The 19,623-nt window shown below is 45.9% G+C and overlaps 1 protein-coding gene across 2 annotated transcripts; it reads right to left on the reverse strand.

Moving 5' to 3' along the window:
- Window positions 1-691: 691 nt before the first annotated feature.
- On the reverse strand, window positions 692-12,339 carry Fam180a (family with sequence similarity 180 member A). 2 transcript variants are annotated; one of them, XM_069996853.1, is made up of 4 exons: window positions 12,280-12,339; window positions 10,517-10,650; window positions 3,387-3,487; window positions 692-1,916 (listed from the first exon to the last, which is right to left on the reverse strand). In XM_069996853.1, the coding sequence occupies exons 2-4, from the start codon at window positions 10,593-10,595 to the stop codon at window positions 1,572-1,574; spliced, it is 525 nt and encodes a 174-aa protein (XP_069852954.1). In that variant the 5' UTR covers window positions 10,596-10,650; window positions 12,280-12,339; the 3' UTR covers window positions 692-1,571. The 2 variants fall into 2 exon arrangements, with proteins under 2 accessions (XP_069852954.1, XP_069852953.1); XM_069996852.1 differs by lacking the exon at window positions 12,280-12,339 and adding an exon at window positions 10,856-11,034.
- Between the last annotated feature and the right edge of the window lie 7,284 nt (window positions 12,340-19,623).

Here is a 19,623-nt window from a genome sequence, read left to right on the forward strand (position 1 = left end):
ACCAGTGATTTTTGGATTGCCCTTATTCATACATACCCTACCTTGGGAGCAGCTACTTATGTTGGGAAAGATAGACCGGGAAGGAAGTTCTCAGATCCATTCTGACAGGGTAGCATCTCAGAGTGGTCTGCAAGGCTGATTGTTCGGGTACTGCACAAAACCTAGGGACTGAGGCATTGCTGGTCCAGCCTACATCCAGGAGGCGTCACAGATAAAATGTAGCTGTGTGTGAGGTTCATCTTCTCTGTACAATCCCAACTCTGTCTGCGCACAGACGTTTGTCTGTCCAAAGAAAGTGTCACAGTATGGGGCTAGGTTGGAGGGGAGATGTTTCTCTCTCTACATATATACATATACGTATATATGTAAATCTCTCTCTCTCTCTCTAGATATAGATACAGAATCTTGCAGAGTGAGCCCCAGCAGTTAGAAGACCTTTCAGATGCAGACTCCTACCAGTAGCATCTCACAGTGGGTAAATGACTAAAGAAATTACATAGGTAGAAAGAATCTGCAGAGATTCATTCACTCTTCCATTAGAATGTGATTACCTTAAGATACCCAATGAAACCTTAAGACATCATATATATATATATATATATATATATATATATATTTGTATATACATTCACACACATACACTCTATAACTCTATATAGTTCAAGTATATATTAAATTACTATTTCTAAAATGAATTATTTTGGCATTTGAAAGGGTAAAATTGAATCATCTGACATCATTTTTATTTGGAGCGCTCAAATCTCAACTCTGATGATGCTAAATTATTTAGCATTTGGACAGACAAGTATGGGCATTGGTGACACCTCTTTCCATAGGAGAATCCTCTCAGTTAGCTTGGCATCTCTGTTCATAAGACAAATCATCAATGGACTGGTTGCATTTCTATATATTCCCTTCCTGTTTCCCTGTCTCAGAATAGCTTCAGAGAGGAGGAGTGAAGACATGCATGTGGCAAAATTACTTACATTCTGCCTGAGACTTCTCGATGGCTTTTGGAGAAGTCAAGTATATCCTGGGCTAACAACATATTTATTTGAATGTATAGCTTTCTCTTCTTTATATTTACTATAGAATTTTTGAGAAAATGTTCATTCGACCCATTGCCCTGGTCCTTTAAGACAAAAGGAGTCTATCTCCCACTTTGTTGCTATGCCTAAATCTCCATGAGGTCTTCTCTGTTCTATGGTGTGTGTGTGTGTGTGTGTGTCTGTCTGTCTGTCTGTCTGTCTGTCTGTCTGTGTATCACTCTGTGTCCATGCATACCTTATAATTCTGTATGTCACCAAGCAAACATCCTACCTTTGAAGGTATCCCACATGACCATTCCCAGTCTGTTTTCTAGCTCATGTTGCATTATGACACACATTAGTTGTGTCCATCAGGAACCAATAGAAAGCAACCTACCATCGGGGTGATTCATTTTATGTCTGCTACTCAGTATTGGTGGTGTGTACTTGATTATTGGCCTCTATAAGTAGAATAGACAATAAACTTTCTGGATGTCTGTGGGTGTTGGTCTCCGCCTCAAGGTCCTGGTGTGGGCCATTTGCTCAGGGAGACACTGTAGGTCCTGAGGACCGCACCAGGTCATGCCTCAGGGCCTGGAAGAGGCTAACAAGGGACTGGGTCCAGATATCCTTCTGATACCCTTGGGACAGGGTTGTGCGGTAGGCTGCATAGGCGAGGGTCAGTGCTGTCCTTTCAAAGTCTTCTTTCTTGAGGACACCAGGGCAGCCGGCCAGGCTGGCGCTCAGCCTACGGATGTCTGGGATACGCTTAGGAATCACATCATTGCAGATGGTATGGAAATTGGAGGCCTTCCGGAAGGAGGCGAGTTCTTCATCCTTGATGGAGATCCTCAGGTCAGAGCTGATCTCTAGTTCAGCCAGCAGGAACTGGGGAAAAGCACAGGATGTGGAAAGACATGAAGCCAGCCATTGCTGAAGACACAATGAAGGACATTTGCATAGCTGTTCATAGAAGAAGGTAGCTACAAAAGACTTGGGAATGAATCTATGACAGCTTGGTTCCGGTTCTTTCTTCCCACTTATTAAGTGACCGTGGACAAAGGATTTGAATTTCCTGGTGTAAAAATAACACTACTTCATTGAGATGCCATGAGTGGTACGTAAGACAAATATGGGCAAATCTAACAGAGCCTGGCATAAAGCCACAGTGCCTTGACTTAGGTGACCAGATATTATTTCTAGTCACAGATGGATCACTTTCACTCACCCAGCAAAGATCCAAAGCTCAAATGGACTATTCCAGATATTTTTTAAACAGATGCAGAGAATTGAAAGGATGTGGGAAATTGTGCTAGAGATTTAGCAGTAGGCAGAGATTTGTCCTCATTTCTCACTAGCTTGCAGGACAGGGGCAGACCTTGTCATTTGCCTTCTTGCCCAGTACCAGGCTTCTCGAGCCTGTAATGATGAGACTCCAAATCCTACATCCTCTCTCTCTGCCTCCACCTTTCATTTTCTTCCATTATATTAGGGCTGTCTTCTAAAACGGCTCTGCTCTGTGATTCCCAGATTTCATCTGTGAAAAGACTATGCATCTGCCAGTCTGCCACACAAGGCAAGGTAGGAAATCTCCAGTTTTCAGCTCCTGAAGACTGTTTCTTTCTTAACCAAACAGTTTTTAGTGCATAGAACCAGAATGTGTGTCAAAGTTGCAGAGGAATTTGAGGGGATCACAGTTGAACTCATATAATCATTGAACAACTTCAAGCCTGGAGAAAAATAGCGGCTTAAGAAAGCTCACACAGCTGAGGAACTAAAGCTTAGACCTTGGACCCAGGATCTTACCACTGACCTGTACTAAGAAGCCTCAAAAGTTTTTTTATCCTGTGATTTGGAGGGGCTTCTGGGAGGGAGTCTTAGTGAAGCAAGTAGAAGTGATAGAGGAAGAGAGCCTTCAGGGTGGCCCAGACTTCTAGAAATCTAGCTGAGTGAATGAGACAGTGAATGGGACAGCCCACAGCAGGTTGGGCTGAGACAACCACAGGTTGCCTTGTCTGAACATGACTGACAAGTCATTCCACAAAATCTTTGCTTGGGAATTGGTTAGACACTAGTGCCTGGGTGCAGGCAGTAGCACTTATGGGATAAAGCTAATCTTTCATTTCGTTCAGATTGAACTTCTAAAGCCATTCTTGCTATAGCGCATGAGGAAGGAGTGATTGTACCAGGCACACCATTCTTTAGCCTGATAGCATTCTCTGACTTCCACAGACTAGGCTGGGCCATTCCCTGCAGGCCAGGTCACTAATATTCAGGGACTCAGCAAAAGTTCTTCAAAGAGGCGGAGCAGGTGCAATGCCTTTGAGTGATTTGGGTTGATGGGTTCTTTCCACCTACCTCGTAGAGCAGTTCCACTTCCTCCAGGGAGGTCTGCAGGACTGGGTTCAAGGGCAGGGAGGAAGACTTCTTTGGCCGATGGGCAGCAGGGAACAGCATGGCTAGAAGAGACAAGAGGATGAGTTCTTGGGTTTCTGTGTGTACCAGACGGGTACATACATGGGACCTTGTCCCTGTCTGGCAAAGGGGTAGGCATAGAGTGAGTCTATGGTGGATGCGTCCTGTAGTATATCCCAGAAAGATCCAGGCTTGTCAGACCAGTCATTTCAAGCCTGACTGCTGATCCAAACTATCTTAATAGATTGTTTTCCTTTGGGTATGTGGTTCTGGGGAAGTGAACCCAGGGCGATGTGTTTGCTAAGCAAATTTTCTATACCTTGAACTATGCCTCTAGTCTTATTGGTTTTATTTGGCTTTTGAGATAGATTCTCCTCCTCCTGCCTAGATGGGATTAGAGGCATGTACTACTATACCTGGTGTGAGGAAGTTTTGAAAAATGTATCTGCCTAGGGATATGTTCACACTAGGGAATTTATATTAAACCGAAGCAAATGAAACAGAAGCAAGCATGCAAGTGACCCTCACATTCCACAACGGAGTCCCTAAAACGACAAACATTTCTAAAACCCAACCTTTTTCTTTTTATCCGTATATAGTTGCGCGTTTGTGTAGTTCTGCCTACTTCAGTCATCTGACTTAGATCTGCCAAGAACCTGAATATAGGTGGCAAAAGAAGAGAGTTGCTACAAGACCCTGGCACTGAGCTCCTGAGGCCCCTGAGGGCGAGCTTAGGGTTTCAGCCAGGGCTGGCTAACGCAGTAGTGAATTTAGAATGACGTTGACGACTTGACAATGTTGTTTTCCCGTGGTCTCAGTTAGAAGTGGTAGCTGGCAGAAGATGGATGGACGCGGATAAAAGGAGCTGGGAACTAGCTGAGAAGACAGAATGTGGTGGAGTTCGGGAATGATCAGGACGAACCATAACTCAGGGATTGTATGAGGCTAGGAGAGGACATGGCTACCGCCACACTACATCCCCGCGTAGTGGGCACTGTAGAGAAATGACTTCACACCTGTTGCCAGATGGTAGAAAAGACTTAGCTGCTTTAAGGCACTTGGTTGTGATCTACCAGAAAGAAAACATTAAAAAAAATAAGTAGGCTACGATGGATTTGCATGCCCTTCAGGTTGTACAGCATACTTAGCGTAATCATTACTGACAGCCTTGCTCATAGATAATTGTGCCCTTGAGCCTTCAAGAAAAGGGCAGATTATATTTAAGGTACTAAATTATGTTCAATGTGCTAAAGAGGGCAGGGGCAGCGTCAAGTATTTTAGAAAAATTTCCATGCCAAGTGGTCAAAAATGAAACAACTTTGATGTTTCATTTCCGCTAAAGGAAAAGCTCACTGCAGGATTTTGCCACTTCCCAGAAAAAGCTGGTGAGAGGTAGCCCTGATGGCTGGCGCCATCGCTGCATGGCGGCGTTTATCACAAGTTCTTCAAGGCTGGGATGAATAGGGCTTTCTGTTTCAGTTTGCCCATCAGTGCCAAGTAGAAGCCCAAGGTGGGAAGGGGTGCACTTTGGCTCTGCCTTTTGCTTAGTAGGGGATGAAATGGAAGTGTGAGCGGTTATTTTTCTGTATGCTTTTCTTCTCACATGAAAGGAAGGAGGAGGAAGAAATGATTTCAGTTTCTTTCCTTTTCCTCCCAAAATTTCTATTTTATTGCAGAATTAAAGGTGTTATTCCTTTAACAGAGTTCACCCCCTCCCCAGCAGGTGGGGAGGGGGTGGGAGGCTAGGGAGGGAATGGCATCTGGGTGAGCTCTCTGCCTGCCTCTAATCACAGCCATCCAATGGTCCTTCCTGGAAACTTACTGTGCTCCATTGTTTCCTCATTCAGCATGCTCACCAAGGTGGACCTCTCATTCTCAGAGAGACTAGAAGAAAGTACTTCCTGATTCAAAACTGAGATCAATAATTGCCACTCATTTCCAACATACCCAAGACATGAGATGTTCTCATGTTTTCATACCTAAGAGTGAGATACTTTGGTGGAGATACTTATAAACAGCCTCAGCCCTGTGGAGTAGGGGAGAGGCTAATTGCTGTAGGAAATATGTGTGGTGAGTATAGGAATCATACTATACATGTAAAGACATATACGCACACATGTATGTCTATGCACATGCATGTACACACACATGCATACACATACATGTTTGTGTGCACACAGATGCACACACACTTGTATGTATGTATAGATACATCTCATCTACGTGCCTGTGAATTTATCTTTGCAATACACACATGTATAGACACGTGTATATAACATGCATATGTGCATGTGTACATGTGTGTATACATATATCCACACACATCCTTCTCCCCTCCCCGGACAAACAGGCATCTATAATTCAGGATCCACCAACAGGACTGTGTTATGCCACATGGGCTGAGCTACTCCAGGCTCTGGGTCCACACATTTCTGATTCAGGTGTTAAACCATGTCTTGTCTATGTCTTCTGTTGAAAGACACCTTTGGATCTCAGAGTTAAGCTGTTAAAATGTGATCTCAGATGTAATTGATAACTCAGGAGCTACAGGTACCTGTCAGTGGTCTCTGTGCTTTCTTCTGGACTCAAGAGAGTTAAGTATTAACTTCTCATTTCAGATGAAGAAACTTGGAAGTAAAGGAACTTGCCCTCTACCACCCAATTTGAGTCAGGACAGAGATTTCACTCTACATCCACACCCCAAAACTAAGCTCACTGATAAAACAAACAATATTATCTCCCTGTAGGGATATCTGCTCAAAGAGTGTGCTTTCTTCGCTTTTGAATAGCCAGTGAAGTTATTAGCGATGAATGAATGTATTTGGTTATTAATATCTTATTTCTTAAGTGGGGTTTAAATGAATCACATATTAAAGAAAATCTCTAACTTCAGTTTATAATCATGTGACCTGCAAGGCCAAATGACTATAGCCCCTAGGTTTGCTCTTTTGCTCCCTTCTTACTCCTTTGTAATCCCTTGGACAAGGCACAACCTCAGAGTGCCTGTTCCACACCTGTACCTGCACACCTGCGTATGGCAGGAGGAAACAACCACTTTGTTAAATGACCTTCTTTTTGCTCATTTATTTTTTTTTAATTCACACTGAAAAAAGATTTGCAATGAACGTACACAGAGTGCGAGATATCATATAGAAAGTAGCATTGACTTCAGTCTCCACCTTTCCTTCCCTTGTCTCTGAGGGGTCCCTGGTCTTGCCTGGAAGAAGCTCCTTTTACTTTATTTCATTGAGGCCATTGCTATCTCCCCACGTGTTAGCCCCTGCATACCGTCTTGCCTGGACACCCAGCCAGAAGGCACCCCAAGTGGAAGGACCTACCTTGTAGTGCTGCTTGACCTTCTCTTTGACAGGCCAGGTTGAAATTCCTACCTTCCTCCATCCCTGTCATATGTTCATTGTAACTCACCAACCAGGCAGTACCAAGGAGCTTGCTGGAAAGGAGGCAGATTCTGACATATGTTCATTGTAACTCACCAAGCAGGCAGCACCAAGGAGCTTGCTGGAAAGGAGGCAGATTGCACCACAGCCCGCCCACACAAGCACCCTGTTTTTACTAAGTCCCTGGAAGCAAGACTATGGAGATGACAGTGGGTGGAAAGAGAGGGAAAGCTCTGGCCGATGGAAGATCTTTGGCCAGAGTCTTCTGACCTCCCTCACTTTATCTCCTGTGCCAACCCTTTGGAAATGTGCTACTGTTTGGAGTTGGCCTGGTTCTCATGTGCAGGTCTCCTGTGACAGCCTTGGAGAAGGACAGTCTTGGAAAGCTCTACCATACCGGGACATGAAGTTTTGGAGGGGAAGTGAATGGGACAGTGAGACTAATGCCAGATGTATTGGATGTCAGTCCATTCTTCCCCTCCATCCAGCAGGGCCATCCGGGGCACTTCCTTTCTTAACCTACCCTCTGCTCTCCTTGCCAGCAAGTGCTCACACCAGGACCTGCCTCTTGAAGTGGTGGTGGTTTCACAAGGCTGGGTGACAATCTGCCTGCAGTGAGTAAGGTGTTATCAACACAAGCACTGGTCCCTGTGTGTCTATGGCAGCGCATATACAACTCTCAAAGCACAGGTGGCCAGGTGCTGGTGGCTCACACCTGTAATCCTAGCTACTCAGGAGGCTGAGATCTGAGGATTGCAGTTTAAAGCCTGAGCAGGAAAGGTTGTGAGACTCTTATCTCCAATAAACCACCTGAAAACCAGAAGTGGTGCTGTGGCGGTGGAGCTGAAGAGCTCAGAGACAGCGCTCAGGTCCAGAGTTCAAGCCCCATGACCAACCAAAAAAAAAAAAAAAAAAGCACATGTGAAAATGGCTTGGATTTTACCACACACCTGCAAGGCTGTCTTCCGTACCATACTGTTTCATAATGAAAAAAAAAATTACAGGTTTTGTACCATAGAGACAGCCCATCAATTAATGCATACATAACTTCCACTTTTTAAAAAGTTGAGTGGGTCTTCTGTCAAATGGGAGGACCTGAGGCATGTGTGTGTGTGTGTGTGTGTGTGTGTGTGTGTGTGTGTGTGTGTGTGTGTGTGTGTGTGTGTGTGTGTGTGTGTGTGTGTGTGTGTGTGTGTGTGTGTTCCTAGGGTTCCTAGATTGGCCACACTAACCACAGGTGAGTCATGGGTCTTAGTCATGCTGGCAGGGCTGCAAGGAGCAGCCCTGGGTCCTGGCATGGAAAGAATCACTCCTTCCAGGGCGGGATCCTAGAGAGCAGGTCTCAGGGGGGAGGCTGGGAGAATGGCGGGAAGAGGGACAGCCCAGCAGCATGTATATTCCCTTTTTAGCTTATTTCTGAGTGAGGGAATCAGCTGGAGGAGGAGGGGCGAGGAGAAGGGGGAGGCGGAAGGAGATCTTACTGGAGAGGTTGTTCCCAGGATGTTTGCAAGGGGATAGATTTCAATCATGGCTGCAGTGGAGTGGGAGATAGGATGAAGGTGGAAGGGATATATTGGGAATAATTGTTACACCTTTGGGTGTGTCTCTGATTTGGTCTTAAAATGGTAGGAATTGGGTATTGGTATAATTGCAAAACAAATGTGAAAAGTAAAAGAAAAAAAATACAACTCTAAGAAGACTTTTGATGCACATTGAAGGAACTCCCTATCAGTTGGGGGCTATAAACACATCTTGAATCACTCACATAGGCCTGGATGCCTCATCATGCCTCCTTGTTGGATGCACCGGGCTTGGATCTGGCTATCCTTGAACTTGCTGCAGACCAACCTTCCCCAGGGAGGAGGGAACCAGCTTCTCTCCTTAGGATGCGGCTGTGCAGAGAGCCTCTACCTTGCTTGAAGGAAAACATTCCCCCTTTTAATCTATTGCTAACGGCTGCTAACTATTGCTAAAGCTTAGAGACATTAAGGGACTTGCCAGAGATCACACAGCCAATTAGAATGAGAACTTAAACCTTAGGACATGAAATGGCTGCAGTGTTGATGTCCTATTGTCCATCAGATCATCTCTTTTGGCTTTCTAACCATTTATGCATTAGGAAGAGTACTCTTATCTTTTTGTTGCCTGCCACTTCTGAGATTTGAACTCAGGGCCTGGGCACTGTCTCTAAGCTTTTGTGCTCAAGGCTGGCGCTCTACTACTTGAGCCACTGCTTCCTTCCTGGCTTTTTGGTGAGAAAGAAGCAGAGAGAGCAGTCTCACAGACAGTCCTGCCCAGGCTGGCTATGAACCGTGATCCTCAGATTTTAGCCTCCTGAAAAGCTAGGTTATAGATGTGAGCCACTGGTGCCCTGCCAATTATCTTTTTAATAGGCACATTAATTAGCACCCCCTGTTTGACAATGCACTTGCAAGTGCTACCCAATATCTGTACACACTATGAGCAGGGAGGTTGTGTGTGTGTGTGTGTGTGTGTGTGTGTGTGTGTGTGTGTACATGGGGGGGGGGAAGGAGAGGAGAGGGGAGACTCAATGAGGAGAAAAGGAAGATGCTTTCTCAGAGAGGTCTTTTCTTCCCAGCTCAGGGCAGAGCACTGGGAATTCCCTAATATCAGGGTTAGGCGTGAGGGAATAAAATCCCAAATAGCACTGTGGCTCTGCTCCCTCGCCTCGCACTTCTCTGCTCCCACACTGGTCTCTCTGTCCTTCCCTGACTCTGTCCTCAACAGGGGAGAGGGTGTCCCATGCCACTCTGCCAACCTTGATCTCACTTGGGTCAGACCTGATTAGTGGAAGCCCTATTTTCTTTCTTGTTCTTGCTGGGAGCATGAGCTATGTTGACTTTAGTAGTGGCAACAGTTTAGTTCAGACTGGTGCAGAATGGACACTAGGAATTCTTGCTGCCTTATTTCCTGACAGCAATACACTGTCTCGAGGTGCTGTCCGGGCTCTCAGGCACTGAGAAAAGATGCCATCCCAGCTCTAAGGGGCGTCATCCTGAGGGAGGGGACATCAATGATAAAGGAACATCCTTTGTAAGAGTCCCTTTCTTCTCATGGTGGCTTGGCAGGGGATGGTGGGCCAAGGGATGCCGAAGTGTTTATCTTTTCTCACCTGCCATTGGGCAACTGTGTCTGACTACAAAGATGCATCCAGTTCAGGGACAGTGCAGAGGTGTCCCTCTTGGCTACTCAGGCTGAGAGTCCCTTGCCCTGTTCCATGAGGTAGCAGGCCTCCGGTATCTCAGCTCCTGTGGGGCATCCATCATTTCAGCAGCAGAAGTGGCGCCTACTCTGAGAGGGTCTGCTCAGTGGCAGCAGTTAGAGAGGAAGCCAGGGGAGTCTGCGTGCATTCTATGAAGTGGACAGGAGCCCTCTGGCAGGCCAGAAAGGAAATCCTTTGGGTTTGGTACCTAAGGTCCCAGATCTACAGCTTTAGATTTTTTTTTTTTTTGCCCTGTAGTACTATTTCCCATCAGAAGGAGGATATGCCAGGAGTACAGCAATTGGCAGAGATGAATTACTATTTTTTATCTATAAAAAAGGGCCACAGGGCTTCTGATTTTCTTCCTTCTGCTTATCCCCTCCGACCCATATCCCTGATTATACTGAAGAAAGGCAAAGGAGCATCAAAGAAATGAGTACAAAGCAACTCACCCCGGTTCCACCTGCGGGACACAGTCGCCTGAGCACTCTGATACAATAGCAGAAGCAGCAGCGTCTTCCAGTACATCATTTCTTCCCTGCAGGATGGGAGCCCAGGAGCTACAGGTAGGCCTGGGAGTTCCGCCCTGTGGGATGATGTGAATTCTTACCACCTTTCCCTTCCAAGAGTATGGTAACGTCCTCCCCCTGCCTCCACGGGGTGGAGTCAGCCAACTGTCTCCTGGGTGGGACAGGAGCATGGACTTCTCTTAATCCGACTCTCTCTGGAATTGGGGCATCTGGGCTTCCACACAGAGACTCTGTTTTTTGAACACATCTGGAATGACTCACGGGGCATGTGATCTCCTTGGCAGTGGGGTGGATAAATATAATTTCTCGACTTGAGTTCCATGTGTTGGATGCGCCCACTGGAATTTTTCTTTAACAAACAGACCCAAGGAACTTGTTAGAGAGCTCGGCAAAGAAGTTGGCTGCTTTCTCCCATCCACACATACTACATTGGAGCCAGGGGCAGGGCTGGAGGAGGGATTGGGAGGTTGCCCGGCTGACACTGGGACTGTGTCTGCTTGGGTGGAGTCCAGAGTTGCTCTTAGGACAAGCGGAGTCATTGTGATGCCTGGGCTGGGTGTCACTGTGGCTCCCTCTGCCTGGGGAAATCTCGGGGCCTCGGGAGTCTTCCCTGGGGTCTCAGTAGAGGAGCAGTTGGCAGGGTGTGAGAAAACACAAGTGGAGAGGTGAGGTGGTACCTAGCTTGTATGCGTGACCCTCTCCCCCCACCCCCTCCCCCTGCGTCCGCCATATTGTATTTGTTTTCCATTGCTGCAAGTAAATACCTGAAGCTGGTAATTTGTAAAGAAAAGGCGTTGGTTTAGCTCACAGCTCTGGAAGACTAAGAGCATGGTCCCAGCTTCTGTACAGTTCTAGCGAGGACAGTAAGAGGTGACAGAGGGGATGATGTGGATGCAAGGGTTGACGTGGTGACGTTCAGAGCCAGGGAGTTTTAGGGGTCAGGCTCACCCATGCCAACTAACTGGAGAGCAATGCTCATCCCTCCCAAGGGCAGTGACCCATGTCCTAATTAATTACCTTGCACTAAGCTCTGTCCCTTTAAAGTTCTGCCACCTACCACTTGAGCCACAGCACCACTTCCAGCTTTTCCTGTTTATGTGGTACTGAGGAATTGAACCCAGGGCTTCATGCGTGCTAGGTGAGCATTCTACCACTAAGCCACCTTCCCAGCCTTAAAAAAAATCACTTTTATACATATGTATAAGGTATTCAATCACATTCCCCATCCCATGGCTCTCTCCTTCCACCCTCTCCACACATAGATTACCATCATATCTTTGTTTTGATTTTTTTTCAGGACTGTACATAGAAATATGCGTGATTTGTCTTTCTGAGTTTGGCTTATTTCACGTACTGTGGTGACCTACTCCATCCACTTTTCTGTAACGACACCCTTTCATTCTTCTTTATGGGATTAGCCACATTTCAAGTCCACTGAAGCCAGAGGTGGCCAGTGACGGCTGTGACAGGGGGCGGGGACAAGAAGATAAGGGCCAGCTCTGGGCTGGGCTGCCTGTCTGTGCAGCCACCAGTAGCCCTGGACTTGCTAACTGTGTGGCTCTGGTGAAGTTCCTTACTCTATTCTGTCTGTGTTCCTCGTCAGTGTGATGGAGATAACCACATTTTCCCCACCATGGGCTGGGAAGAACGGATGAATTAGTATCTGTAGACACTGGGAATCCTACCTGATGCATAGGAGTCATCTGGTGCATGGATGTTAGATCCACATGAAGAACTGGACTCAAAGGAGTGAACTAATTTACCCAGTTAGTGGAGTTGGGATTCTTTTTTTCCCCCCGGTTGCTCATGGGGCTTGAACTCTGGGCCTGGGCACTGTCCCTGAGCTCTTCAGCTCAAGGCTAGTGCTCTACCACTTGAGCCACAGCATCACTTCTGGTTTTTTGGGTAGTTTATTGGAGATCAGAGTCTCACAGACTTTCCCGCTTTAAACTGAGATCCTTAGATCTCAGCCTCCTGAGTAGCTAGGATTACAGGTTGATCCACTGAAGCTGGAGCTGGGGATTTTTAACCTGGGTCTTTGTGTTTTAGGTGCTTGCATACAAAATGACTCTCTCCGTTTGTCTTAAAGGCTTATGTTTTAAGTGGAGTGCTGGTTCACTGATTCTGAATGGGTGGAGAGATGACTTGGTTTTCAGTGCTTGCCAGTTTCCCTGGTGAAAACACTCCTGCCAGGGCTGATTTCAAGCTACCGGTGGATTAGCAAGCAGCTTGCAAAGTTTCTGAAATACTAACAGTGAGGTCTTGACAAAGTCCATGTGCATCATCGTGTCTTCTAGGCTCCATTTTACTGGCTCTGATACATTCCTGCTTTTGGTGTGGTGTTTCGCTTTATGTCCTTCATTTATAAGTCTGCAAAGTTTGTCCCCAAAGGACCTCGCATGGGGCTGAGGGCCACTGGATGTTTGTTGGTTGGCTCTGAGGCTGGGAAACCTCGGGTCCTGCCGAGTTCTTGCCAGCACTTCAGTGAAGAAGGAGCTGAGGTGAGGTGGCTGATTCCACCTGCCAGGCCACGGCAATCCAGGATCAGCCAGCGCAGGCTTGGCCTCCGTCCTGGACCTTGTCTTCTGCAGACTCAAATCCCCAAACTGTCACCTACTGATGACTACATAAGAGATTAGTGTTTGGATTTGGGCTGGAGATGAATGTGTGTTTACACTTCAATCCATTTAATAAGTTGATAAGCCAGTCCCCCTCCCCCAACACACACACAACTTGGCAAGGGGAGGTAAATAATCTACTAGTTCTTAGGGAGCCAGATGGAGGCCTTGGGAAATGCTAGCCTAGTAGACTGAGGGTGTGTGTGTGTGTGTGTGTGTGTGTGTGTGTGTGTGTGTGTGTGTGTGTGTGTGTGTGTGTGTGTGTGTGTGTGTGTGTGTGTGTGTGTGTGTGTGTGTGTGTGTGTGTGTGTGTGTGTGTGTGTGTGTGTGTGTGTGTGTGTGTGTGTGTGTCTTGCCAGATTTTTCTTGTTCTTTCTGCAGTTCTGTGTCTACCTGCTGAGATGAGGAAAGAAACAGTAGTTCTGCCTTTGAAACACAGAGCACAGAAAAACGATAATAGAGCTTCCCACCGCTGCTGGCCATGTAAAGAATAAATACCACTGAACTAAAGACAACGCTTGTTAGGTTTACTTCCACTTGAGACTCTCGCTGCACCTCCTGGGGTCTCTCCACCAGCCTTCCCGGTCAGCTGCCCCCACCCTGTCCGGAGTTCTGAGCACACACTTTGCTTTATTTCACCTCATTTCCACACATCTCTGAGAAGAGTCCATTTTTTCCCCAGGGCAGACTGAGGCTTAGGAAGAATAAGTAGCTCAGAGCTCATAATGACTAGATGGTAGACGTGTCTGTATCCCGAGTAGCAGGGTCTGGGTTGAAAGTGAGAAAACCAATGAAGTGGCTTCTATTGTGTATTAAGTATGAAGCTCCAGAGGGCATGCTGGGCTCCCTCCCCCCTCCCCCCATCACAGGAACAGGCCAGGCCAGGGGGCCGTGCTGTCTGCTTTGAGGGCTCTAGATATGGCACAGTCCATACCCATCTGTTTGTCATTTCCTTCTTCACTCATGCATTCATTCCTCGAGCTTTTTGTTTTGTTTTTGTAATGTCTCTGTGCTCAGGGAGTGTGTGTAACATGCCAACTAAGAGATAGTCCCTGTCATCAAGAATGTTCATTCTAGTGAGGGAAGGGACCTCTCCATGGACATTTGGCATGTATTCAGTGATAAGGATTTCCTTAGTAGCAACCTCGAGGATGAGGCGTACCAGCGAGGTTGACACTGAAGGTATTAGGCCTGAATGTTTGGAAATGGATTCTGGGGGAAGGCCTGGTGGAGAGGAGGTGGCACAGGGGAGAAAAGCATTTACTGTAGATGAGGAGCTGGAAGGGTTTGTTTGTTTGTTTGGCTTGGTTGGAAGAGCAAATATAGGCCTGAAAACAGTAGGAGAGGTACTTGTGGGAAAGGAGGACCTAATGAGGAGGAGTGGGGAGGGGGAGAAAGGGGAGAGAGGAAAAGAGGAGAGAGAGGGGAAAGAGATCTACAAGAAGAGAAGTTCCCATTCCAGTCAGTAGGAAGAAGTTTGAATGAGTGGGAGTGTAATGGGCATAGAAGATCAGGTCCACCTGTTTCTGATTTGGAAAGACACAGTATCATGGCACTGCTGTGTCCTTCAGGATGCCAGAGATGAGAGGAATCATAGATTTTTGGATTGTGAGGACTTTAGGGTCCAGCTCGCAACCCGCTCCCTTGGCTCAGTATCTAGGATCTGTGTCAGGCAAAGCCTTCTTCTTCCTCTGCGCAGCTAGCACCTTTAGGCTGGATTCTATTTTAAGGCTGCGAGTGAGGTAATTTGGTCTGACAACAGAAACACAGCCATAATGATGAGGTGCCAGCCTGTGAGGCAGAGACGTCATCTGGTCCTTTAGCATTGCCAGCGTAGATGACTTGGTGGCTCACGCCTGCTTGTGTTGGACCAGGTTACTACACCCTCCCTCAGTGTGGGGGTCCTTGTGCACAGCGTGTTCTCTGCCAGATGCTGATATTGTTGGGTTATTCAACTCCTGTGTCTAGGTAAGGTCTGAGCATCTCATTGTTGCTCATCATCTTGGCTAGCGAGAATATCCATGCAGAGAGTAAAGGCCAGGGCTATTACTGGAGAGACCAGATAATCACAATGGAATCCCTCTTCCCTGTGCTGGAAATGCTGTCAGGAGGTGACTGCCCTGGTGGAGCCCCATAGTGCACGTACACTGTCACTGAAGCATCTGACCTACGATGAGTTCATCGTCCTGGCTTGCTGTAGACCCAAAGACTTCATCATCTCTATTGCAGACATAGCTGTTTTGTGTACAAGAGGCTAGGGAGAAAAAACTGTATTTTTATTTGACTTGTCCAGTGTGGGATCATTGAGATGACCAGTCACACCCTTTCACTGAGGGGTTTTTTTTTTTTTGTCTTATCAGAAAGGGATCTAGCACGGGTAGACATGAGATGGGACAATTCTAGGTGGTCCCATCTGCCCATCAGGCTTTTCTTTCCTTTCTTTCTTCCTTCTTTCCTTCCTTCCTTCCTTCCTTTCTCTCTTTTTTGTTCTCTCTCAATCTCTCTCTCCCTTTTTTTCCTTCTTTCTCTCTCTCCTTCCTTCCTTCCTTTTTCTTTCCTTCCTTTCTTTCTTTTTATTTCCCTCCCTCCCTCCCTCCCTCCCTCCCTTCTTTCTTTCTTTCTTTCCTTCCTTCCTTCCTTCCTTCTTTCCTTCTTTCCCTTCCTCCCCTCCCTCCCCTCTCTCCCTCCCCCCTCCCTCCCTTTCTTTCTCTTTCTTTCTTTCTTTCTTTCTTTCTTTCTTTCTTTCTTTCTTTCTTTCTTTCTTCCTTTCTTCCTTTCTTCCTTTCTTCCTTTCTTCCTTTCTTCCTTTCTTTCTTTCTTTCTTTCTTTCTTTCTTTCTTTCTTTCTTTCTTTCTTTCTTTCTTTCTTTCTTTCTTCGTGTGCTGGCCCTGAGCCTTACATTTAAGGTATGAGAGTGTCCCTGTGCTTCTTTTGCTTAAGTCTAGAACTCTACCACTTGAGCCACAGTCCCACTTCTGGCTTTTTCTGAGTAGTTCACTGGAGATAAGAGTCTAATGGACTTCTCTGCCCAGGTTGGCTTCAAACCATGATCCTTAGATCTCAGTCTTCTCAGTATCTAGGATTACAGGTATGAGCCATCCGCACCTGGCTTCCCTATTTTTATTAAATAGCAAGTAGTCCCTGGTGTGAGATCATTGTGGGGTGAAGGTAGGTGATGGCACTGTTCTCTGAGAAGATTAATATTTTTATCTTCTTTAACAAAAAGAAGTGCCAGTCAGCTTCTGAAAAGGCTACCTTAGAAGATACCACAGGGTCCAAGTGTGGTAGTACGCGTCTGTAATCCCAGCTATGTGGGAAGTGGAGGTAGGAGGATCATATCTAAGGCTAGCCCTGGACAAAGATGCGAAACTCTATCTGAAAAGCAAGAAGAGGCTTACCGCATGGTAGAGGACTTTGCTAACAAGTGCAAGGCCTCATGTTCAAACACAGTACACAACTTTACCCAGCCAAAAAGGTACCTCAGGACAGACATTAAGATTCCTCTCATAAAGTCAGTATAAAACAGGCAGGATGCTGGGAGAAGAAGTTGCAAAGTAATTTCTTAGAGAATCCTTTTTGGGCATGGAAAGTTCTAGGGAGACGTGAAGCTAATTTACATGAAGAATCCCACAGTCCTCTGGAAGGGAAGGGCTGTAAATTAATTTTATTAGTAAAGATAGATGACATTCTGTTGCATTACCAAATCATATTTCATCAACAACAATAACCAAGCTTTTCTTTCTCATCTGTGGACCATAGACCACATAAGTTGGTCATGACTTTCCTTTCTGTTGCTCTTTGTGTGGGATGGAGGATAATGGTCTTCGCTTCTACACAAAACATAGTTTGGTCATGATGGCAGAGGAAAAAAGTCCTGAAAACCATACTGCTGTTGAGGTTTCTGCTCTGAAGTGACATGTTCCTCATTCTTATTCCTTCCACATTTATTTATTTGAAAATGCTGGAAACAGAAGGGTTACAGTTACATAAGTCAGGTGAAGAGCACATTTCCTTTTGAACAATGTCACTCCTTCCCTTCTCTCTCCCAGATTTTCTGTTACATCATACCTGCAGGTTGTATAGTTCATTTTCAGCATAGTATCCAGTGAGTACCATTGCTGCATTTGTTTACCCTTTGTCCATTTTTTGCCTCCTTTATCCTCCCAAGGATAGATGAATGAACAAATGACAAAAAGAAAACAAAAACAGCAAAAAAAGAAAAATATTTCATTTCTGTTTTCTGGAATTTATATATTTATTTATTTAGTTGGCCATAGGGATTGAACTCTAGGCCTGGGCACTGTCGCTGAACTCTTCAGCTCAAAGCGAGCACTCTACCACTTGAGCTACAGTGCCACTTCTGGTTTTCTGGTGGTTTATTGGAGATAAGAGTCTCATGGACTCTCCTGCCCAGGCTGGCTTTGAACCACGATCCTCAGATCTCAGCCTTCTGAGTAGCTAGGATTACAGGCATGAGCCACCAGCGCCTGGCTCAGAATTCATTTTGATAACTATTATTTTGTATGCTCAGATGCACATAGGCATTGTGCCTTTCTTCCCAAGACTGTCCTCCTTTGGTCTCACTGTGTGTGAATGCCCAGAGAGCTATATAATTTATTATTATGTCCTGGTGTTGGAGATCTAGCTTCCACACAGGAGAGAAAAACGTGCCATTTGTCTCTTTCAGCTTGGCTTACCTCACTTAAATGATTTGTTCTAGGTCCATCCATTTCCCTGCAAGTGACATAATATTATTCTTTCTAATGGCTGTGTAGAATCCCACAACCTTCCACATTTAATTGGCTAAAAGAAGTCATAAGGAAAAGTCCTGAGTACATTGGAACAGGGATATGATGTATAACTCTCCCATGGAATGGGAAAATGGAGCAGTGAGTGAATAATATCAGTGCAATCTCCACATGTATTTACATTCCCTCTGAGGTTCAGAGTTAGGAAGGTTCAAACCTCAGGAACTCTCATGGGAGGTAAGCATCAGGATGGCTCCAGTGATAGTCTGTTGTAGAAATGGGCAGTTACTAGGAAGTTTGAGATAGAAGGCTAGATGGATGGATAGTTAGATATCTGAGGGACCCATTTGAAGAAGGAAAGAAATAACATTTTGGGTCAGTTAGTCACTGAAGAATCAATCCTTGGGGGGAGAAGGGGTTCAGACCTTTGGCATAGCTTTCTTGTTTGATTGAGCACAACCTAGCAAGATCATGAAGTAGCTGGCTTGTTGGCAGCTCTCAGCCTATTCCCCTGAAGACCCAAGGATACAGAAGTCATCTCCAGCTAAAAGCCTGGCATTATTGCTGGCAATAACCAGGCAAGACGAAATCACAAAGTCACCTTGACCCCACCCAAGCCTTTTCATTTTCTTTTGCTTCTTTTCCTCTCATCCCTATCTATACAGTAGTGAGAACACAGGTATCTTGGACCATTATAAAGCCAAAGGCATTAATCAAGCTTTGGAAAACATAGACTAGATTTCCAATTACTGCTAACTCTTGAGGGTTCAAACAAACATACTTGACAACCTGCTTCAGGTTTTTTTTTTTTTTATCCTGTAAGCTGTAAAGAGGGTCAATTCAGTTCTGTAAAGAAAATTGAGTCCCAGGTCCTTCAAGATTATGCCCTAGGGCTGGGAAGGTGGCTCAGTGGTAGAGCACTTGCCTTGCATGCCTGAGGCCCTGGGTTCGATTCCTCAGCACCACATAAGCAAAAAGAAAAAAAAAGCCAGAAGTGGCGCTGTGGCTCAAGTGGTAGAGCGCTAGCCTTGAGCTGAAGAGCTGAGGGACAGCACCCAGGCCCAGAGTTCAGGCCCCACGACCGGACCCTCCCCTCCCCCAAAATAAAGATTATGCCCTAGAAAGGAAAAGAATATAATTTAGAAAAAAAATCCCCCAGTAAAACCATGGTACTATTAGGCAAGAGTAGCAGACATCAGCTGCAAGAGACACATAAATTAATTTACTGAGATATTGGGGAAGCTTGTTATGGCAGTTAGCCTATCCTGACTAATATATCATGTGCACGAGTGTGTGTAAAGGGGAGGGTCTGAGGTCAGAAATGTAGGAGTGGTAATCCAGGAAAAATATCCTAGAGGGGAAAGTTCCCTGGAGTTGGCATCTTACCTGCTCTGTGGCTGGTTTACACAGGAGAAGACATTGTGGAGACATTAGGAGGGAGGAATTAGTGTCTCTGCTGGTTGAATTCCATCTTCTCCCCTGAACTTGGACTGAGAAGGGATCTGAGGAATGGACATGAACGTGGTTAGAGTCAGTGGGAAGCAGGATGGGGAACCTAATCGAGATCTTCAGGAAAGAGTGGGGAGTCTTCTGCTCTCTGTGGGCTTGGAAGACAGGCTAGCTATGCAGAGAATTTCCTGCCTTCACAGCACAATGCCAATAA

The sequence above is a fragment of the Dipodomys merriami genome, unplaced genomic scaffold (assembly GCF_024711535.1).
Source record: "Dipodomys merriami isolate MVZ:Mamm:240054 unplaced genomic scaffold, mDipMer1.0.p SCAF_5, whole genome shotgun sequence".
In the NCBI taxonomy this organism is placed as follows: domain Eukaryota; kingdom Metazoa; phylum Chordata; class Mammalia; order Rodentia; family Heteromyidae; genus Dipodomys; species Dipodomys merriami.